General features: G+C 47.6%; 6 protein-coding genes across 6 annotated transcripts; 4 read left to right on the top strand and 2 right to left on the bottom strand.

The window, feature by feature from the left end:
• Positions 1–12: 12 nt before the first annotated feature.
• Positions 13–3,502, top strand: RhiXN_02872 (ornithine decarboxylase; the record flags this gene model as incomplete). Its single annotated transcript, XM_043322689.1, has 8 exons — positions 13–195; positions 256–336; positions 389–717; positions 1,349–1,437; positions 1,509–1,525; positions 1,991–2,288; positions 2,339–3,073; positions 3,126–3,502. The coding sequence occupies 8 exons, from the start codon at positions 13–15 to the stop codon at positions 3,500–3,502; spliced, it is 2,109 nt and encodes a 702-aa protein (XP_043178185.1).
• A 2,016-nt stretch (positions 3,503–5,518) lies between these two features.
• Positions 5,519–11,712, top strand: RhiXN_02871 (transport protein; the record flags this gene model as incomplete). The annotated part of the gene is made up of 28 exons (XM_043322688.1): positions 5,519–5,539; positions 5,604–5,749; positions 5,873–5,938; positions 5,992–6,026; positions 6,081–6,184; positions 6,241–6,305; positions 6,362–6,528; positions 6,582–7,204; positions 7,297–7,608; positions 7,975–8,195; positions 8,254–8,663; positions 8,710–9,047; positions 9,100–9,150; positions 9,209–9,231; positions 9,282–9,306; positions 9,357–9,530; positions 9,582–9,863; positions 9,912–10,024; positions 10,079–10,270; positions 10,324–10,363; positions 10,415–10,465; positions 10,519–10,794; positions 10,837–10,917; positions 10,968–11,075; positions 11,196–11,326; positions 11,381–11,422; positions 11,473–11,563; positions 11,611–11,712. 28 exons carry the CDS (start codon positions 5,519–5,521, stop codon positions 11,710–11,712), a joined length of 4,290 nt encoding a protein of 1,429 aa, XP_043178184.1.
• A 157-nt stretch (positions 11,713–11,869) lies between these two features.
• Positions 11,870–13,878, bottom strand: RhiXN_02870 (uncharacterized protein; the record flags this gene model as incomplete). The annotated part of the gene is made up of 4 exons (XM_043322687.1): positions 11,870–13,148; positions 13,200–13,390; positions 13,439–13,716; positions 13,779–13,878. The coding sequence occupies 4 exons, from the start codon at positions 13,876–13,878 to the stop codon at positions 11,870–11,872; spliced, it is 1,848 nt and encodes a 615-aa protein (XP_043178183.1).
• A 206-nt stretch (positions 13,879–14,084) lies between these two features.
• On the top strand, positions 14,085–15,214 carry RhiXN_02869 (protein YIP4; the record flags this gene model as incomplete). Its single annotated transcript, XM_043322686.1, has 8 exons — positions 14,085–14,350; positions 14,405–14,450; positions 14,499–14,581; positions 14,631–14,694; positions 14,748–14,851; positions 14,907–14,956; positions 15,003–15,089; positions 15,141–15,214. The coding sequence occupies 8 exons, from the start codon at positions 14,085–14,087 to the stop codon at positions 15,212–15,214; spliced, it is 774 nt and encodes a 257-aa protein (XP_043178182.1).
• A 2,720-nt stretch (positions 15,215–17,934) lies between these two features.
• Positions 17,935–20,748, bottom strand: RhiXN_02868 (nucleotide phosphoesterase protein YfkN; the record flags this gene model as incomplete). The annotated part of the gene is made up of 18 exons (XM_043322685.1): positions 17,935–18,275; positions 18,323–18,612; positions 18,659–18,788; positions 18,839–18,974; positions 19,024–19,156; positions 19,232–19,342; positions 19,390–19,476; positions 19,524–19,624; positions 19,674–19,683; positions 19,733–19,876; positions 19,921–20,039; positions 20,089–20,127; positions 20,179–20,184; positions 20,245–20,261; positions 20,319–20,361; positions 20,408–20,553; positions 20,609–20,656; positions 20,715–20,748. The coding sequence occupies 18 exons, from the start codon at positions 20,746–20,748 to the stop codon at positions 17,935–17,937; spliced, it is 1,935 nt and encodes a 644-aa protein (XP_043178181.1).
• A 128-nt stretch (positions 20,749–20,876) lies between these two features.
• RhiXN_02867 (uncharacterized protein) lies at positions 20,877–22,355 on the top strand (the record flags this gene model as incomplete). The annotated part of the gene is made up of 12 exons (XM_043322684.1): positions 20,877–20,927; positions 20,981–21,029; positions 21,080–21,134; positions 21,193–21,282; positions 21,333–21,416; positions 21,472–21,498; positions 21,552–21,610; positions 21,662–21,713; positions 21,772–21,789; positions 21,848–21,890; positions 21,944–22,212; positions 22,265–22,355. The coding sequence occupies 12 exons, from the start codon at positions 20,877–20,879 to the stop codon at positions 22,353–22,355; spliced, it is 888 nt and encodes a 295-aa protein (XP_043178180.1).
• Positions 22,356–22,398: the final 43 nt, after the last annotated feature.

Raw genomic sequence — 22,398 nt, 5'->3', positions numbered from 1 at the left:
CTGTTTACCACCATGTCTCAGCCAGAGAATCTTTATATCGTCACGTCTGCCGAACAGTTTCAACAGCTCCTTTCGGCCGATCTTGAGCGCATATCGCTCTTGAACTTCTGGGCAGAGTGGGCAGAGCCATGCAAGGCCATGAACGAGGTGGTCTTGGAGCTTGCTAGACAAAATCCTCAGTTGTTGACTCTTCAGGTGGGCTTGGCTATATGATCTTCCCACGCAAATACACCAGATTTACTTGATCTTTGGTAGATCGAGGCTGACTTCAAAGCCAACGAAGATATCGCCGAGTCGTTCAACGTTGAGTCGGTCCCTACTTTCCTGGTGCTAAAGGTTTGTCACGTAATTGATTCATATTATCAAATGGCTCTAAATTTTTATCCAGGGGCATAATCTTCTCAGCAGAATTGACGGTGCCGATGGACCTGCTCTGACCGCAGCGATTAAAGCACATGCTCACACCGTGTCCCGTGGACTCGCGGCTTCAGAAAAAGCACCAGAAGCCCCAGCTCCCACACACGAGGAAACACCCGAAGAGTTGAACGAACGCATGCGTGGGCTGATGAACCAAAGCAAAGTTGTCCTATTCATGAAGGGCGTTCCTGATGCACCACGATGCGGTTTCTCTCGCCAGACTGTTGCCATCCTTAGGGAGCAGAATGTCGAATTTACCCATTTTGATATCTTGACAGACGAAAGTGTTCGACAAGGCACGTACCTTACGTGGTTTGGACTCACGGACAGTTTAATTTATCGATTTTAATTCCTAATTAGGGCTTAAGGTACTGAATAATTGGCCAACTTTCCCTCAGGTCATTGTTAATGGAGAGCTGATTGGAGGTAAGAGCGATTTAATATATCGATATTGTTACCATAGTCCTTAAGAGTTGCTTGATTTATCTAGGATTGGATGTATTGAAGGAGTCAATCGAGAACGGAGAATTCCAAGAATTGGTTAAGGCGTAAATGCTTAATCACTGAATTTATTTATTTATTGTGATTTTCGGTACTTACACCAGTTGCTTGAATCAGCAACTTTGCGTCATGATTCAATGTACAGGCTGAAGCCAAGTCAAAAACATGCCGAACGATGACCTGAGTCACACTGAGGCGGTTCCCCAGATTAACGAGATTTTAGTCAGTTCCGTTGCTAGTCCAGTTATTCTTTGGTGGATAAACCGAGGCTTTATGGCTGTTCGGACACTGCCATGCGGTGGGGAAAGAATAGCACCGGAGCGGATGCAAAATTTCCTTCCGGCTTATAACTCGTATCGATCTCGCTGAGAGCTGCACGATTTCGCCAGACTTCTCCCCCAGCTAACTCACTCGCTTGTCGAAAATACAGATTTGAACAGGGAACGAAACTAGTTCCCTTTATCTGCACACAATTTCGCCAGAAGAGCGAAACACCGACCTCCGACTGCAGTGTCGAGAGTAAGTATCTTAAATTGTTTCTTTCTCTTTTCCACAGATTTGTTGATAGAATGCATCGATGATTGTTTTAGGTGGTCGTCCGTACGAGGTAGGCAAACATGTGTTGTACTTGATATATCACACCTTTACTAACGCGATTGTGACCTAAACAGGCGAGCCACCCTGACAGGCCTTTGACTGTAACCAAGCCATTTTGCCGATCGCGTTTCCACCACTTAACCGCCGCCCGCCTTTCTCGCCCACGCCCTAGACTTTCTCCCCTCTACTTGACCCATTTATCCTCGCACAGAGCGAGGAACCCCATCTTCTGAAGTTCTTATACTTACCGCATCCACCCGCCCCGGCCTCCCCGGTGGCGGATTGATACGGTAATCGAGGAACAACTCGCGCTTACTTCCCTGGATTCACATCTGTCGGAGAGCTCCTTCCAAAGGAACTCGGTTAGAAAACGAATGGCACAGCCCCAAATCTTGCGCTCTGCTCCCATCAACTTCAAGTCATCCAAATCTTCCACCACTGCTAGAACTCATGGATCCTACAGTGACCACCCCAGCTCTCTGAGCAACATCTTTTCTACGTCACCTCCCGCATCCCGTTCCGTCGACTTCGCGTCGTCTCGTTCCATTTTGCGATCAACTCTGTTGCTCCCGAAATAGGCTTTCCTGGCCTCCCTCCTCTCCATACCGGAACAACCGACGAAATCATAAACAACAATGTTGCCAAGGCACTTTACGACACCGAGGACGAAGAGCCAAACGTCGAACGTGCCTTTTTTGCTGCTGATTTAAGCAAAGTTCTCCTTCAGCACGAGCGCTGGCTCCGTTGCCTTCCTGGGGTGGAGCCCTTTTACGGTAATTTACTACTACCGAAGTATATAGTCACACACTGACATCATTCGCAGCCGTCAAATGCAACCCCGATCCATACGTTCTCCGTCTCCTGTCCGCATTAGGCACTGGGTTCGACTGTGCATCCCATGGAGAAATCAGCCAGGTTTTGGGTCTTGGCGTAGATCCATCTCGTATCATATTCGCAAACCCTTGCAAGGCTACTTCCTTCGTTCGTCATGCCGCCAAGTCAGGAGTTGATATGATGACTTTCGACAATCAAGACGAACTGTTCAAGATTGCTCGTGCCCATCCGAAGGCTAAACTAGTTGTTCGGATCCTTACCGACGATTCGAAGAGCTTGTGCCGCTTGGGTCTAAAGTTTGGCGCACCTCTTGTCACCGTCCCCGGACTCTTGGCCAAAGCAAAGGAGCTTGGGTTGGATGTAATCGGCGTGAGCTTCCATGTCGGCAGCGGCTGTTTCGACTCCAATGCATTTGCAGATGCAGTAATGCGCGCCCGTGCTGTATTTGAGATGGGTGCAGAAGTCGGATACCGCTTCAGCCTACTTGATGTTGGGGGCGGTTTTGAGGATGGCAATTTCGAGTCTACCGCACAGGTTTTGCGCGATGCGCTGGTTCGGTATTTTCCCGACCGCAGTAATATTCGCGTCATTGCTGAACCTGGCCGATTCTATGTCTCTGGAGCCTTCTCCCTTGCAGCCAATGTCATCGCCCGCCGCGCTCGTGCCAGTGACGATTTAATCCCCACAGATGCTACGGAGGATACTGAACAGCCTAACATTATGTGTACGTGAAAGGCATCCACACTTTACTTGAAATTTGCTCATAGTTTATTTAGATTACATAAATGATGGAGTCTATGGCGCATTCAACTGCATCATGTTTGATCACCAGCACGTTCATCCTTACGTCATTTCCCTCGGTAAAAATTTGACCGGGCCGGTTGACCCCCACAAAGTTCCTCAAGCAGCATGCAGCGTCTGGGGACCGACTTGTGATTCCATCGACTGCGTTTGCCCCGTGACGCGCCTTCCGGCTAATCTCGTGGTGGGAGACTGGCTAGGCTTCCGGAACATGGGCGCCTATACCATCTGTGCGGCCAGCCAATTCAACGGGTTCGAGAGCAGTCGGGTTCACTATACTTCTGGTGTGGGCGCGGAATCCGCGGCTGTCCGCCGGGCGCTTGCATCTCTTCCTGATTGTGTTCACCTCTGAGATTCATAGAATTTTCTTGGTTTTGTGTCACTCCAATCGTCGATACTCATATCTTCTAGGAACGCCTGATGTCATAGCTAGCATGTGTCGAGGTGCTTGTTCTCGTTCTTGTAGCGTAATCGATTTAGTCAACCATAATAGAGTACTATTCTTATCCGAACTTTGAGCATCTTCCTGGCCACCACAAACTTCACGTCGCAGCAACATAACATATCAGCGAGTAATATAATATCACTATTTCCGCTGATCTACAATCACTTGGCGAACGCTGGCGAATAGAAGAATTATGAGTCAATAAATTGACAGCTGCCACGCGATCGATGTTTGTACTGGATTTGGTGCTTTTCATCTCGAGAGCATGGTTACGACCTTAAAATTGATAATGTCGCTTATCAAACAAAACCACCGTTATCAAATAATTTCCAAGCCCATACCTCGGTCAATGTTTTGCCACGTACTTGGTAATAACAAGCTTAAATGTACAAATAATATCCAGAAACGAATGTGTATGTGGAATGAGTGACGCTATTGCTTGCCTGCTCCGCACTTTGCTTCACAATCAATCGCTACATTCTCGGCCTGTTGTCTGGAATAAGGGACCGGGGCGAAGCGTGTATCCCAAGCGGAATCCGCTCGCCCGATCATAACCTGAATATGAGCCGCCGGGGATGTGTGGCACTACGAAGAGGGTTGGTACCACGCAGATCTTGCTTTTGATGCCGCGGCCCTGCAGCAGTGAAAAAGCCACAGTAGTCAAATTAAGCTAGTCTCCATCAATTCAAGTTCGGCTTCAGAAGCTACACATTCATGTGGATAGGAACAACGTTCCAAATCCGGGCGATGCTCGGAATATCAAAGGCTCATGCCGCTTTCGAGAGCTTACGGTCCCCTGATTACGGTCCTTTCGGTATGACGAAGGCTGTTCAGAAGTTTGTTTCCAGGACCGAGGCCTTGAACACGGAGGAGAAGGCGTTGTGATCCGAAAAATAGCGCCCTCTTGTTCCTTCGAGTACGCTGCAGAGGTTGAATTTAGTTGAACTCTTGTCGACTTATTCGATAAGACACAATATACGCTAACAAGACTTTCGGACATATTTGGGACAACAAAACAAATATACCGTCGTTGTGTTTCATGATGTGGAAATAATTCCATGTTCTGGACCAATTTCCCATGTTGGCTAAGGTGTGGCCTCGCGGGGGACTCCATGTGCAGTCGGCACCGGGTAATGGACCCGAGGAATTGTGAGAATTACTGGTATATTTTAGAAGGCGTCCCATCCCACGGGTTACGAGGGGTTGCGGGAATGTAATATAATTGTTCGGTAAAACGTGGACTCATCGTTCCCGAGATGACATCGACTACGCATATAATCCCTTGTCGCCGATTAGGGTTACTTAGCACGAGTTACTTGGGCCCAGGTACACACTTGTAGGTCAAGAGGTCGGGTCCGATCCCGCTGTCAACCGTGGCGGGGATCCAGCGTGAGTCTCGCGTGGCCGTATCTAAGGGAGCCTTTACGACGTCGTTTGACACATCCGAGCCGACGCCGATCATAAATCACACGAGATTTCCACGTGAGCATCTCTAAATTGAGCTGGCAGCGGATGATATCTTTTCCCCAGTTGTTTCCAACGGTTACTCCAAACGATTGCCTCGTAACGATTGTTCAAACGCGTCATCACAACCTATATTCCCGACCCCCGCTTCTACTGCGGTATTTCTGTTGGTTCCACGCGCACGGTGAAAGTGGTTTCAGGTTCAAGAAGCACCATCGAGAGGAGTGTTCGTTTAGCTCGGCCTCGACAGTACCTAACTTTCTAGGTCTCCACTCATCTGCGAATCATATTCAATTCACCGCAAGAGGGATCCGAAGGATCGGATTCCACAGCTTCAGCCTGCTTCCCCCGTTTACCGCTATAAAATCACCTTTTGGGACGAGACTGTGCACCCATTTGCCCCCTTCCCTCTTCGGTGACAGGGCTTAACTTGACTTGGTCTTTATTCACCTGCCATTCATGTCTCCGGCGATTCCCGCGGTACGTAGTATGCGCTGTAATACCTCACCAAGGTGGAGATCTAATACCCTCTCCTGCGCTTCAGCCTCCACCTCCTCGCAGCGGTCCGCCATCGGCCATGGCACCTGAATCATCTAATTTTCAAGCTCAACGGTATCAACCGTATTCAACGCTACAGCATCGTATAACAAAAGGGAGATATATTACTAGCAACGATCCTCGAGGCTATGTGTGAGTGACGCAAGTCATCCCATGCCAACTCATAGTTATTCACAACCCCTCTGATTATTTTAGCCCCGTTTATGAATATCCGCTCAATGGCTAGTTGTTTTGTCAATATCTTGCCCTTATCAGTACTAAATGGATGTGTCTAATAGGTCAATGGATCATGATGGACGTCGATGACGGCTATGTCCTATGGTATGATTTCTCTCTATAAACTGTGGAAATATCAAGCTTATATGCGACTCAAGGACTGGTATTTGGAAGGCTTTGGGGAACACTAAAGGTGTGTTCCTTCAAAAGACTTGCGGAGGGTTGTACTAAAGGGCTTCTCTATCAGCGGACATAGTTAAGATGCTTGAATCCCAACCAGACCTTGCCCCCCAGCTTAGAAGGGTTCGAGGTGGCTACTTGAAAATCCAAGGCACTTGGATGCCCTTCGAGGTATGTGATCGGAGTCGGTAGCAATATTTCATTGTGTCTGACCTAGTTGCCACCAGGTTGCACTCAAGTTGGCCCGCCGCGTTGCCTGGCCGATCCGCGAGGATCTGGTTCCACTGTTTGGGTCAGTTATCATCTCAGTCGTTGCACTCCCGGTTGCTGACTTCCAAAAACCACCAGACCAACCTTCCCATCGACGTGTTTGTCACCAGACCAACCGGGTTACGGTCAGGTTGTCGCTACCTCGGGCAAGCGCAAGAGCCGGAGGACTGTGCAACCGCCTGCATTGCCTATCCACAACCCACCAAACCCTCCTCGTTCGTTGGCATACCATCCTGAGCCCCAGTGTATGCTCAACCTCAGGTTCCTCGACGTATCTCTGGTGAAATCTCGGATGTAGGGTATGGCTATCCAAGCCATGGAAATTACCGTCCAGCGTCCTCACCGTCTTGCCCTCCATCTACTTATGATCGGTACCATCAGGAAGCACCGCATTATCCTCATGTGTATTCCGAGAGGCCTAAGTCCAGCTACAAGGAAGGTGGTGGCTCTCCCATCCGTGATAGGCACGCACAGCATTCTCGGTACTCGCCATACCCTTCGGCTCATCCACCTCCTCGGCGTGATTATGCCGGATCTCGCGAGGCATATGGATCCCGGTCACAAGCAGCTGAATATGAATATCTACCGTCCAATCATACACTGCAAAGTCGCTCTTCGGACTCCAATCTCCGGCGCGCGCACGACCCTCATGAGCGTCTGACACTACCACCGATTTCAGCACTCGCTCCGAACCTTCCTTCCCCTCGAGGCGCATTCACTCTACCTCCACTGGTGGCACCGTCAGTGAGCACAACACGGGCCAGTGGATCTTCTGATATCCCAGTCCTTGGGCGTATGCGCATGAGTTCGACTGATGATTCGGATGATGCGCCTCGGCCACCTCCTGAGGCGTACTTCCAGCAGAGGCGCTCATCTTCGGCGCCTCCATTGCACCTTGGACCTAGCCGGTACCAACCGCCGGTTCGATCAGAAGATAGCCGGAGAGATTCGCACGACGCTCGGCCTTCTTGGTCATTTAGGTCTTCCGACAGAGGCTCAGCTGAATATGACAGGGGCTCACGACCCGACAACACCGGTCAGATAATTTCGCATGGTCATCCGTCCGCGGCGGACCTGCGACTTCCCCTCCTCCTTCAGCTTCTAATTCCACACATGGAGACCTGTCGACGAATGAACATTCGCCGGTCTCTCCTCGAACACCCTACGGCTCGGCCTGGGAGTCGCGCATAAACGGACACCCTGTCTCTGGCACTTCTTCTCGTCGCTTCAGTGAACACTATGGTGGTCCTTCCCGCGATCCCTCGAGATCACCCGAGATCGCTTCTCGTGACCCCGACGAAGGGCGCAGGTCCCCACCTGACCTGGTCAGTCATAGTCGTAGTCCCACGAGCCATTCCCGCAAATCCTCGGGGCATGCTTCCGTGGATATTAACTCAGTGCCTACAACGCGGGCCCCTCTTCGTCCATGGTAAATTTATGCAGATTATTCTCTTCTCACTTATTTCCTTATTTCCTCTTATGTACGTTCCTCTCCTTATACCAGTCCACATGCATTTTAGGACCATTATCACCACACTTCCTGTTTCATGATGCGGAATCTTGCCACTATAATCTCAATGTCTTCAATCTCTTGTAATACTAGGTATAATATATGATATTGATTCATTCTCATGGGAGCGACCAAAGTGTGGGCTTGGTTTTGGTGTCTTTGGCTGAATAATACGGTGCAGCCCAGCAGCCAAGCTAACCCAGCAAGAGTTGGTGGCTGTGCAGTTATGAAATACCATATGTTAATTCCTGAGTTGACACCTATGGACACAATCGAGCTCCAACCACTGCCGTCTTCCAGACCTTTTGCGGACGACGACTGGCCACAACATCGCCACGCTATGAAGTTTAGCAACTCTCTCAAATTCAATGCAAATGCAGAGTGGTGGGAAGAATACATTGCGTTCGTATTGCCTCTTAATCCGCCAGTGCTAAACCCTCAAGCAGGTATATTATGTTAGGTATTCTGCTCTTAAGAAACAAATATATACTCTCGAATCCGAGCTTCCTGTTCCAGGCCAATCTCAGGACGCTGAACGCGGAGAACGAGCCGCTCTTCTGGGTGGCGAGCACCATCGCCAGGCTGCCAACGCCATTTTCCAGCCGCTTCTTGATGCTGAGCTAGCCAAGATCAATACCTTTTATGATATCCAAGAGAAGGAGCTGCTGTACGATGTCGCAGAGCTAGAGCAGCTTGTTGTCAGAACTGAAGAAGAAGGCATTAACAATGGACATGGTGGTATTGATTCTGACGACGGTAGTGATGAAGATGAAGACGAAGACGAGACCCGGAGTAACGGAGGTATCCCTTCAGTCGAGAGGCATCGCTCAGGCTCTCAAAGTCATGCACTGAGCAATAGTCGCACATTAAGTACGTCCATATGTTCTCCCGTTCGATTGTACTTACACGAGTTTAGGCAATTCTGTAGTCGATGAGCCAATATCCGCAACCCGTCCAGATCCAACTCCTTTGACTCATTCAGTCCTCCGGGGCGGGAACGCAGACCTCGAAGCTAGTATAGCGTCCTTACGGGGACCAGGTTCAGACAGTGGGGTATCGCCTCATTCGCAGAACCAACGCCGAAGAGCGACTAGTTTATCTACTCTGCATCCAAAAACACCACTTGCCACCCTGATTCGGCTCGTGAAGCCCGGAAATGCTTCTAACGCACCAATTGTTGGAGAAACTATCTGGCAAATGCGCTCCCCGGCAGCAATAGACCTACAAATGCTCTTCAAGCGCCGAATCACAACTGTAAGGTTTATTTTATATTGACCAGGCGAGTCACTTAGTACCAATTTGATAGCTATACATATCTTTGACATCTCTCAAATCTTATGTGGAGCTCAATTATACCGTGCGTATCGAAGTTTCGGGCTGCTATCAATGACTAATATGCCCATCTATCCTAATAGGGATTTAGAAAGATACTCAAAAAGTGTGTAGATGTTTGTGTGGTTAGCTTGATATTGACCACCAAATTTGCAGGTACGATAAAATAACTTACAACGAGGTACTTATCACTCCTGTATTCTATAACCATTACCAATCCTTTATTTGTAGCTCAAGGACCATTACATGCACAACATCGTCGAGAAAGCTGCTCCGTTTACTCAACAATGCAAAGATCGCTTGAGAAATGCCATTAGCCGAACGATCAGTCTATACGCGAAATGTGTTACTCGAGGGGATATCTCTGCTGCTCTACGGCAATTGCGTGTGCACCAACGGGAGCACGTGCGTAACTTTATCTGATCAAGCCCGTATTTATTGACACTCTCCTTGCAGATCGTCTGGGAGCGAGACACGGTTTGGCGCCAGATGATCGGTAGGGAGCGTCGAGGCGAAGGGGCCGATGGTCGGGTCAAAGCACTCGGACTTGGACATGTTGATTCCCAGGCAGAACCCCTGCTAACAGCGTTTGGCCTGAAACTTACCAAAAGAAAGCTCGTACTGTTGCTGGCAATTCTTTTATTCGTCGTACTCTTGAACGTACATATGGTTGAGGGAAAAGAGGCAAACAGATGCCTTGCCATTTTAATATTTGCTACGGTTTTATGGGCTACTGAAGTATGTACCTCAGACCCATGGCTAGCGCATTGAACTGACAAAATTCAGGCAATTCCACTGTTTATTACATCTATGGGTGTTCCTCTTTTGGTAGTCTCCTTGCGCGTTATTCGAGGACCGGCGCCTGAAAGTAGGCAATTGAGTGCGGAAGAAGCGACCAAGTAAGTTCCTAGTCTACTAGGTTATGTTTATACTCATCCCTTTGGGTTCAAAAGATACATTTTCTCTTACATGTTCTCTCCAACAATTATGCTTTTAATCGGAGGGTTTACAATTTCATCTGCTCTTTCCAAGACTAATATCGACCGAGTCCTCATCACTCGTGTTCTTAGCATTGCAGGTACAAGGCCCAGTGTCGTCTTGCTTTCTTTTATGGCAGTGTCGTGCTTTGCGAGCATGTGGATCAGGTTCGTCTGAACCTTCACAGTGGAATCCAAGCTCATTGCATCAAACTATACAGTAATGTTGCTGCGCCGACACTGTGCTTCACCCTCATCAAGGTTTGCCAGTCTCCACAAAAAAGACCCGTATTAACAGTACACTGGTTGTAGCCCATACTACGGACATTACCTCAAGGATCCTCTTTTGCACCGTGCCTCATTGTGAGTTCATCTTGAGTAAATTGCTGTGCTACATTTGACACGCACACGTATAGTTGGCCATCGCATTAGCTGCCAATATCGGAGGTCAAAGCTCGCCTATCTCGTCTCCTCAGAATTTAATCACACTCCAGTACATGGACCCGCCGCTTGATTGGCTTCAATGGTTCGCAGTTGCAATTCCCGTATCGGCACTCACAATCTTTGTGATCTGGCTGCTGTTATTGGTCTCGTACAAACCTGGCTATGCTCCCGATGGTACTGAGCTTAGAATCAGGCCGATTCGACCGACTAAAGAAAGCTTTACGCTCAAGCAATACTGGGTTTCCATTGTATGTCTAATAACCATCGCCTTATGGTGCGTTGCCCACCAGATCGATCATATCTTCGGTGACATGGGAGTAATTGCTATAATTCCCATTGTCGCATTCTTTTCGACCAACGTGCTCAAGAAGGTAGGAGAAATTCTTGCTTGGAGAATGCAATTTGACCCTTTCCAATGAAGGAGGACTTCGAACAATTCCTGTGGACAATTGTCTTTTTGGCAATGGGAGGCATTGCTCTCGGGAAAGCCGTCGTTTCCAGTGGTCTTCTAGCCACTATGGATGACGGGGTGCGCCGTTTGGTTGAGGGATTGGCGCTCTATGAAATCGTGCTGGTATTGTCTGTTGTGGTTTTGGCACGTTACCCCATTTGACGGGCTTTTACACCACACTGACCCTTCTTATTGCAGATTGTTTCTACTTTCATCAGTCATACCATCGCCAGCGTTCTTCTAGTGCCGATCGCTGCGGAGGTCGGGTCCAATCTCCCAGACCCTCATCCACGGCTTTTGGTTTTCATCACTGGCCTGATTTGCTCTGCGTAAGGTGTCCCTAATTAATTGCCATGATAATACTAACTCGACCGGCGGGCTAGTGGAATGGGCATGCCGGTCTCTGGATTCCCTAATCAGACCGCGTGAGTTGATTTATGTGACGTCCTACTTCGGCACTCACCCCCTTCGGCAGGGCTACTCAAGAGGATGAGATGGGCAAGGTCTACCTTTCCAATACCGATTTCCTAAAGAATGGTGTCCCTGCCAGTGTCGTCGCCACGATGGTATGTTATTCGATTATTTTCTCAGGCTATATGCTCACCTACGTCAGATTGTCGCTACCGTCGGTTACACCCTGATGAGGGTGGTTCTCGGGTATGCTGCATTTCTTCGCGCTATCCAATCGAAAGGTAGTCTAACCATAATTTTGTAGGCTATGATATCTCGGCAGATAATCCACTTATGGGACCCAAATCGGCTTCTGCAGGACAGGTTGTTTTGCCTGGTTGGATCTTGTATATAACAATTTTGTCGCAACTTAGAGGCTATCACCAATAATATTGGCACACTAATCCATTAACTGTTGTCCATCAAGAGCGAGACCTTCGCCCTGCCATGTGTCCAAACACATATTCAGCAACCAGGGCACAAACACCTACTCCAACTATTACAAGATAAGGAGACAGTGTGACCACCGAGAAACTCCCAGGTGATTTGGCCCTTGGAATATTAGGATCATCAGAGAAGTTCCAGCCAGTAAGTAATTCCACCTCCCCCTTTCGTTCGGCTTCTTGCATTTCGAGTAGGGCTATTCTGCGCTCAGTGTCATCCAAGCGCCTGCACAAAGTATCCCAGACGGAACGAGGAACTGTGATCATCTCTTGAGTACGCCCGATATCTGCCAGGGGTTTGGCGCTCGTCTTCGGTATTTCGATGGCAGGCACGCGGCGACTAGTGCCTCCTAGGAATTCCTCCTCCCACGCCTTGGCTCCCCATGAGGTTGCGCGGGGGCGCCCCTCATAAGCGTTCCCTTCTTCTCCGAGAAGGGCCTCAATGGTGGGTTCTTCAGCTAATATATTCTTGGTCATCGAGTTGCTGAAATCTTTTCTCGATAAGTTCGGTAACTCCCTTGACTGAGCGACTGCGAGTAAATCCATGGATGATGGAGATGATGGAGTTTCGATGAAGTCAGAGGTGCTCGCTCGTGACGTCTTCGATGTATGCGAGGCCACCGGAGAGTCAACCGCTGAAACCCCATTTGATTGAGGGGTCGATAACTGAGGATGTGTGGCCTCGTTCTTCGTCGGGCCATCAATCGCATAGCTAAGATTTCTGCTGTTTGCGTCCAGCCTAGATTCGTGATCTTCGTCGCTTTCCGAGGTCACCTCACTGCTGGCAAAACCCGCATCTTCATTTCCAGAAATGGCATCTTCTGATGAGCTTGCTGCTCGTTCCAGGTTTTGCACTATTTCTCGAACCCGTCCAGCGGATGAACTTGCGACCGAAGAAATGGATTCAGCACGCGGACGAGTGGAGCGGTATGAGGCGATATAGTTGGATGCATCAGAGTTAAAAGTAAGCGTGGGGGAGCTGGGGGGTATATATCCACCCGATCGGAGAGTGTTGAGGTCTTGTGATTTGTATAAGGGAGCAGGCTCGGAGTATACGGACGCAGATTTCCGGTTGCTTGTTTCTTCACGCTCCAGAACGGTACTTGGTACACGACGCCCGTGTTCGAGCGTAGGCTGATCAGAACACTCTTCAACGTTATCACACCCGAATCCCCAAATCCGCCCCTTGAGGAGACTTTTGCGTAGTTCCAGTGATGAGGACATGAGGACAGTCCTCCAAAGTTGGTTGATTCCCATCCTTAGTACTGGCTGTGAGATAGTAACTATATATGGGCATCAGGGAACTCACTCCTCAATATCCTTGTCCTGCAAGCGCAGAAAGACCCGACCATTTAACTTATACTTGACCACAAAATTTGCAATATCTTGGGCAACTGGCTTTGGGACGGGTACAGTCTCCGAAGATTGGTTGGGTTTGAACCTGAGGGCGGTGAGCAAGTATTGCGCTAACTGAGACGGGGTCCATATCCGTGGATTATCCTTCAGTACGTTAATTTGCGTCCTTGGCTTTCCAGACTTTGGACTCACGGGGAGAGAAGGTGAGGTCTCATTTTTTTCTCTGCTTTTCCCTAATAGCCCGGGATCGCTCTCATGGCGCTTTGTCCTCCACTGACGAATGATAGCTTCGGTTCGATTATCCGAGCATTCGTTGTTACTCGCATAGCCAGCATCAATTGCCTCGCTTGGAAGAGGAAGAGGCGGTGGATTATCCCCTGAGTTTATGCTCCTGCTATACCTATGCCCGCGGCTCTGTGAGTGATGGCGGAGGCTCGGAGCAGAAGGAGATGTTATCATAGGAAGCGCATCTGATGAGTAGTGTGTGCCGACTGAGATTGAGGTCGTGCATATCTAGAAGAGAATGATGTACGAATGTAAGGGGGAGCTCGGCTGGTTCGACTGGGCGCAAGCGGCTCTGAAGGAATTTCTGGGGAGGGCGGCAGCGGCGGGTAGGCTTCATGCGCATTCATTGTTCTCGAAAGTGAGGTATACTTGACTCGGGGTCGTAACAAGTCGCGGTTTCTTTATTGTTGGTCGTGATAAATTCGTACAACACTAATAGTGCGGGTGGTGGTACAAGTAACCTTCAGCATTCCCAGATTGGGTAGCCCCTATCAGAGAGCAATAATGTTTGTGAGTATTTGGCAATGATTACACGTGACATCCAGCGACCATAATGTCTGCCTCACCGGCGCCTCCGCAACAGTACATTGTTGCAGATGATGATGATGTTAATGACGAAGATATACCTGGCTTTACGCAGCCGAGTGTTCACGGAGGCCAGCTTCCTCCCACACCGGGGGCCAGGGCGCCCTTGGAACCTGTTATCCTGACACCTAACCCTGCGCTCTCTGGTAATATTGGATCGTCAAGTGGGACAAGTACAGAAGGGCAATCAAACATTACCCGCCAGCAATATGGTGGCGTTAGATTGGAAACCAGGTATACCTGCTCATTCCTCACCCTTCGGCCACACGACTCACCTTTCTTCAATAGGTACACAGGTGCTGACACCTTGGACGAACCGGTAACAGCTACAATTGTGAGTGTCCCTCAGCATCGTTAGAATAAGCCTGTATGTATTAGATAGGCACGCGATCTATTATCGATCTATAGTAAGCTACTCCAGGTGTTGTACCCCCGGAGGGCTGGTGCTGGTAGAGAAGTCCTAAGGTAGGTTGAATACGGAGCACTCCCGTTGCCTATGTTTGAAATCGCACAGAGATTGGGACCTCTGGGGGCCCTTGGTATTGTGCTTGGCCCTTGGTATCTTACTGAGTATTAATGTACGTTGGAATTGACGGAAATAATGTCAAACACTAACTCTTTATACACCAAGGCACCACCTACGCAATCACTTGGCGTCTTCACAGGAGTGGTCGTCATTGTCTCGATAGGGTCGCTTGTAGTTACCCTGAATGCGAAATTACTGGGTGGTAGAGTGTTAGTATTATTTTGATAGGTTTTATTGCTCTTTCCACTAAAGTTACGTTTCTAGTTCATTATTCCAGTCTCTATGCGTACTGGGCTACTGCATTTTCCCGTTGGGTAAAGTGACTTATTCTTCAAGTACTTGGATACTTACAGGTTCTAGTACTCGCTGCTATCATTTCGACTTTTGTTCGGGTGCTGTATGTCCGGGCACCTATTGCCTTGGCCGCATGGGCGTGGTGTGTTTGGGGTAGGTTGTGAGATATAAACTAGCTCTTTTGAGTTAATGATCTTGTGCCAGCTGCTGTAAACTTTCTGGATGGCACAAAACTTGAACAGCAACGGGTATTGCTTGCGGTTTATCCCTTGTTGTGAGTTTTCTGTGCCACAATGCAAAAGTTCATACTCACCAACACTCTTAGGTTATTTTATTTTCTTCTCGCGTGGATGATACTTATCCAATAAAATACACGACTGCAAGCGAGGTCGTACCGATTCACATGATCCTAGGTTTGCAATGTATGGCCTTTTCATCGACATTTCCACGATATGTGGGCCCGCAAATAGCGACTGTACCTCCTGTCGACTTCTATATCACAATATTACTGTGGCTGAGAGGTCATAGGGAATCAAGGCGGTGCTGACGCGGTAAATTTGGAGATATTTGTCGGGTTGAGAAACAAGACAGTACAAAGCCTGGTATCTATTTAAGTGTGCTCGACCTTGGTTCCAGGTATTTCTACCTCATATCATACAATCTCAATCAGTCAGTACGTTTGAGACAGATACGGCTATACTCGCCAACCTGCAGCTCGTCTTCGGGAAAGACAATGCATCCAATACAGTACTTACACCACTCAGAGAGTAAGGACTGGCCTACAGCGTTGTCACCAAACTGCAAAACGGTTCTGGTATCGTCACTGCGTTTCTTAAATCTGGGCAAGGGCCAATAGATGAATGGGACAGCAAACCGATTATCGCCACCCTCCATTGGCGAGGTGTTCAGTGACAGTATTTCTTTCTGTAAAGATTCCACTATAAGTATTAGTAGTATTTTCAAGAAACGGTTCATGCCGATGCAACTTTGCTTCCTACCTGGATAATAATAAATGAACAGATCATGTAGCACTGTATTTTCGAATCAAGGCTGTGAGTATGGAGGGCTTGTGGTGCTAGCCTTCAAATGGCGGTAAGTGTTAATAATTGAGTATGGCATCAAATAACCACAACCAGCAGCTCCTCGAGAAAGGAGGAAAGGAAGGGATGGCAAGGTTTAAGCGCTCTCATCCTGATCATACGATGCAAAAGCCCAATCTAGTCGTTTTGACACTCGGTCCCCCAGTAGTGGAAACCACGACCTTGTAGTGACCACACTCCTCGTTCCAAAAAAGAACTGAAAGATGGATGATAGTGCCGACAATAACAAGCCGGATGCGGTGACCTTATGCGACATTGACATTCTCAATGTCACTGGAGATAACACACACACAAGCATGGAGTGCGAAGTCCGAACACTATAGCGATCTTGATCTAGCACAAAGTTTGGGTCACTCGCCCCCTCCCCCCATCCCCAGCTTTCGATGACTCGTTCGATTCGGCTTATTGGGAGCTGCCGAACAAATGCCCCACTGCTGCACAAGTTCCACTACAAATCTTCTACCGGGCACCCACGTAAAGTCTCTGGACGAGATAAGATGGGGCCTGGATTTATCACATTGGGAGATGTCAAAGTAAATGTTTATGCCGGAGCCTGGTTCCAGTATAAAACAAGGACTTACTTTACGGGGCCCCGAAAATCTCGGGAGCGCTCCGGGACTCGCTACTGTCAGCGAGCATTCCGGAGCGTTTGGTATGACGCTCGGAAGGGCTCGTGGAGTGCTCTCAAGTCCTCGCCGAGCAATCCGGATTCGTCGGATCCTAACGAGGAGGTTCCCAAAACCGGAGCACTTCAGAGCGCTCCCGGGTTTTTGGGGCCCCATAGAGTAGTCGGAGCTATGACATGAGTCACGTGTCCTTTTTTGGATTTATATTTAAGGAGCTACATGCACATGCTCTTCATATCTCTTGATGCATTTCCATTACGAATATGACAGGAGCTGCGTGTAAACAGTTCGAGACAGGGGAGAAAACAACAAGTCGCGCTACAAGACATACCTACGAACACAGAGCAGGTAACGAGGAGAAAACAAGAAGAAAATAAACGGTAGGAAAAGAAACTGGCATGTGACTTTATGTTTTAGACTCTTGCTCTTTGCCTTTACCTCGCCCGCTTCGCGAGATCAAATACGAAATTTCCCACCGTGGATACTCGAATCATATGTTCGCGGTTTTCCCCTGCCCGCCATACCGCTGGTTACGAGTGTATTGTGGACCGCCCGCGCACAACGGGTCCATCCCGGCTCCCCCCCCCCCACGCCTGCCCGACCTGCCCTCATGATGCTCCCATGCGCTACATATTTATCCCATTGCATGGGTGTGCTTTATCCCTTGTACACCACGAGTGTGCCCAGACTAAGTTTCACCAACCACTTGGGATTTGAAAGAGTTAAAGAACAAAAATAGAATCATGGCGTTTCACAAAAATGGGTGAAAATTTGCTTCGTAGCTAAGGAGACAAAGAAAAAATATTAACAAGAGCCTCTGCCTCATAATTGAGAAGTATATCTCCTAATGAAACCAAAATATTGCACCAGGATGCCGCCTTCGCCTATAATAACAATTAAAAAGTGGAAGTAAAACCCCCATGATGTAGATACGTATACACTAGAAGCGTACCAGTGGAGCATTTTAAGTCTGCTCAAAATCCTTCCGCAAACGTTGCTTCCTTCTGGTGCGACTTTGGGGTGAGCCGTTAGAAACATCAAAAAGCCTCTATAGTACTCCAGGAGTTATCAACTCACTTGTCGTGCTCTCTTCCACTCCTTGTTCTTTATATTTATATTATGACTGCCCAAATATCGTTACCTCATGCCACGCTGCATTGGATAGCCAAATTATCATGTATGGCGCATATACGAATTCCTTCAGTACAAACGATCTACAAAAACAAAATACCATATTATTATTTGTTTTATTGACTTCTAGCAAGTTTGCTCCTATACCCTCCCAAGATCCTTCAGCCTTCCGTCAACGATTGGAGCCACAACAACCAGGTCGACCTTTCCTTTGAACTGCAAGGTCCTTCCGCAGCGTGCCTTGGAGCCATCAAAGCGGTCAATATCTGTCATGTGTTCGCGTTGAGCAATTCGAAGCGCATCCCCTATTTCCCCAACAGAGTGACCCGTCGGAGCACGCTGTCTCTCGAAGTTGACGATCATCTCTGCTGCTTTAAGCCAGCGCTGTTTAGCCTTGGAGATCGTATGAATAGACGAAGTCGACAAGAAACTCGGCGCTTGATCAGATTTTTGAGCCTTAAACGTATGTATGTATTGCGAGCCTTTATGGTTTTAACTAAGATCTGCCAATGATGTGCGAAAGGCTTACCTAGAAGGTACCGGCGTACAATCGAACTCATGATTACACCATTCTCGTCGTCGATCAAAAATGGTTTTCCTCGAAGGGCATCGTAGCCATCGTGTCCGGCAGCCATGTATTCTCTAGTTACGATCCGGTAGGTCTTATTGGCATCCCGTATAACCGGTTGGCCGTTTTTACTATGGATACTTCCATCAGAAGCGACTTCCTGCTCCGCCAACCAGATACCTTTGACTCGACTTCCGGGGGCAAGCCTCGAGTCCCATTCAATTCGGATGCCCGAAACGATGGGAAAACGTCTACTCATGGATCAGTGTTTGATTCATAATATTGAACCGAACATACCCTTCTTGGGCTGGCCAGGTGGAAAGCCCAGCTTCCAGGGCATTCCATATTGCTTCGCCGTTTAAAGCCTGCACAACTATCGGATCTTCGAACGGCAGGATCTCCAACAAATCTCCCAGTGTAATGTCGCCTGTATTTAGTTAACATCGAAATCTCAGTGTACATAGGGGCGCATCTCACCAGGTCCATAAACCGAGTCGCCCCTCAGCGTACCTCCACAAATCAGCACACCATCGGCGGGACCTCCCCCTTTAACACATAATGCATCATCATATGCGTGGCGAAGCACGTCCGCCATCCAGTCTCCAAGAGCAGACTAAAGGCTGTTGGACGAGAACCGAAAAGGGATAGAATAAAGCACTCACCTCATCAATACGGACCAGATCAGATTTCGCATTCCATTCGGTCAACGTATGACATATAGGCTCGGACAAGGTGGAGGAAACAGAATCAAGTTGATTTTTAATAATTCTTGTCAAGGCAGGTGAGGGCGGCTGGCTGGGTTGGACAGAGCGTCGGACCCCTGGAGTAAGCCCATGAAATTTCAAATTTCACTTGTCAAGATTAAGTTACTTGCCTCGAATAGATTTAACTACCTTGCGACGAATGCTCCCTTCAGGCGTATCTTCAAGTTCGAGAGTTAGCTCACTCAAGTCGCGAAAGTCCGTGCCACTCTTTACTAGGCTAGCAGCATGTCAATGGTCAGGCTTAATAAGAAAATCTATACCCACAATACTCCATCGTCTTCTTCGCTTCCGAGGCAAGTACTATTTAAATCATAATTATCCCACGACCCTGCACCACGCCCAATGTAATACCTGTAAATAGTTCAGACTAGCCTCCAGATAAATCCAGCTGGACTAACATGTGGTCATGTCCCCCAAACAAAACATCGGCACCATGACTATTCATAGATTCACCTGTCATTTTTGAGTGGGCGAACACTTGTTTAGCGAGTTTAACATCCTAGTATTTGATTCGTAATTTGGTGCGTCTCATCTCTTTGGAAACTTACATTTGGTAACCTAAATACAAAGGGTTGACATAGCTCCATGGATTGGCGAACGAACCTACCTTGCATGGGTCAAGGCCAGGACAATATCACACTTATGCGGCCCTTCCGGATCACGGAGCTCTTGCGATAGAGATTTCGTGACTTCAGCCATTGACTCGTATTTGAAGTTAGGTGGCCATGATGCAACAGTTGCGATCCATTCTCTGCGTACATTAATGGATATTTAGCTCCAAGTGATAACACTCACTCTTCTACTAAACCAATAATACCAACTCTAACGCCATTACGTTCAAACACTTGGTATTTAGTGAGTTTGTCGGGGGTAGAGTTGGTATCCGTATCAACGATATTACTCAGTATCCATGGCTGGTCAAGTAAGACTAGATGCGAGCGATTAATAGTCCCGATAACTTACAAACGTGCAGTCCTCTATCAATTTACACAAATGTGGATACTGATATGAAATATTAATCACTTCAAAGAAATGTGAATCAAGCATACTCACTCCAAACTATAACATGCAAGTGAATCAAGTAAGCCAATATGGTATGAGCTCAGTGTTCTTTCTTACATCAAAATCATGGTTACCTAAAAGCCGAATTAAGTTAGTGTATTTAAACATGTTCCAATGTTAATGTCGCTTACCCGTCAGAGAAGCATCTGGAGATATATGGTTCATAATCGGGACCTATAAGACTTAGAACGAGCAATTTCTTGATTGGGTAGATATTCACCATATGACTTCCGCGAGTTACAGTGGACTCGACACTTGGGCTAAATACATCACCACTAAATAAAACTAGACCATCCCTTTTACCATCTGAACGTTTCGGCCAGTTATCGCGCAAGGAGTCTAACAGTTCGCCGAATTGTGTAACATCTGGAAGTTAACATGAGTACCTGTTAGGGCGGTTTCACAAGTTTGTGGAGTGTACCGATCGTTTCCTTGCTGCCTTGGATCTTTTGTTTTGTGACTCGATACACTGGTTTCCAGGGTTAAGTCAAAATGAAATATACATCTAATCATACTACACATATTACCGTCGTTGAAGTGGAGTATCGATAAAGAGGACATGGCGTAAATGAGGTACGGTGGTTGGCTGATTGTGGATTTTCCCGTTCAATCATCTCCATCAGTCACGTTTCAAATATCAAATCCATTCTGACCCACCGCAGATCCCCCATACCAACATATTAGACGCAATGCTTCGAGTAGGATATGTACCAGAACACTTTGCATCACCCCTCTTACAAGTAAGGATTAATCGAGCTAAGTAAAAATACACTAACAGAGGGGCCTGTGAAAGTACGCGGATGCAGATCAAGATAAAACATTTGTGCTTAGTGCATTCCCAGGTCAATAGCTGTAGACATCTCAACCATTAAATGCATTAATATTTGACTAGGCGGAACTGGTGCTATGACCTCTGCACTCAAAAATGACGAAATCGACGTAGCAGTGTAAATCTTTATACTATCGCATACTGATTTTTCAATTCGCCTAATACGTGGGTCGCAGGGCACTTACGGATGCATTGATAGCTGGTATTGCCAATGGATCGCAGGCGTATAGGCTAGTCGGCTCATATGTGTCTACTCCGCTTAACTGGTATGTCTAGGATCGTCATTTTCTCCCATCTATTAACTGGGTATTCGTAGGGCAGTAGTAACAGGAAAGGATAGCAAATATCAGTCAATCGATGATCTTCGTGGGACAAAGTTGGGTATTTCACGCATTGGCAGGTTAATATGTAATCAAACATACTTGTAAAACGGTCTGAGATCGAATCATTTCCAGCGGATCTCAAACGATGGCCAGCGTAATGTATGTCATTCCCCCTCCTCCAAAATACAACCTCCTGATATCACTGAAATTAGGGCAATGCAGAAAAACTGGACTGACAAGGACGGCCAAATTGAGATGCCCGAGTTTCAAGGTTTGCTTGAGTCTTGCTCCAATTGAAATCACATACTTAGATTATGTATAGTAAATAATAATCTTCAAGGACTTAACGCTTCGATCAACACTGGAGCGACGAGGTTGGTATTATTCCAGGCCAATAGCTCTATATGGACTGAGTGAACTCATTAAAACCAGTGCATTTCTTTGGGAGTGGTATGTGATTGAACTTTAGCGTTTCCCCATTTAATATACCCACTGATCAGCATCGCAGGTTTACAACAAAACCCCACGTAGATTCTGGTGAAGTCAGATTTGTATGCCTTATATTTTGGTTTTATTTCCTTTTTGTCGACCGATGGTGTTTCAGATCGGCTCGGTGCCTACTCCATGGCCATCCTGGTTAATTGCTGCTCACCCCGAGCGAGCTAAACCTGCCGCACTGAGAAATTTCCTCGAAACTTTGACGGAGTATGTTACAAAGTTTGACAGCGACGAACAACGTGCACAAGTAGATGTTGATCTCATCCGAGAGAGATTCGGATATCCCGAAGCTGATATCCGAGCTTGGCTCAAGACGGTGCGTTGGGTAGAAAACTGCGCTACCATTCCAGGCAAAGTCATCATGGACACTCTCAGGTAGGCTTCTCTCGGATTATATGTATGCACACGTTCACCTGCCCGGTATCAGTATTCTGGAAAAAGCGAGGGTTGTGAAACGCCCTAGTGATGGCTTCAATGTTGAGGATTTTATTAACAGCGAGGTTGTACGATTGGTATAAACTCGGGTGTACAACAATTTTAAACCTAGTACAGAATTGGGAA

The sequence above is a fragment of the Rhizoctonia solani genome, chromosome 3 (assembly GCF_016906535.1).
Source record: "Rhizoctonia solani chromosome 3, complete sequence".
In the NCBI taxonomy this organism is placed as follows: Eukaryota; Fungi; Basidiomycota; class Agaricomycetes; order Cantharellales; family Ceratobasidiaceae; genus Rhizoctonia; species Rhizoctonia solani.
This window is presented reverse-complemented; position numbering and strand designations above follow the sequence as displayed.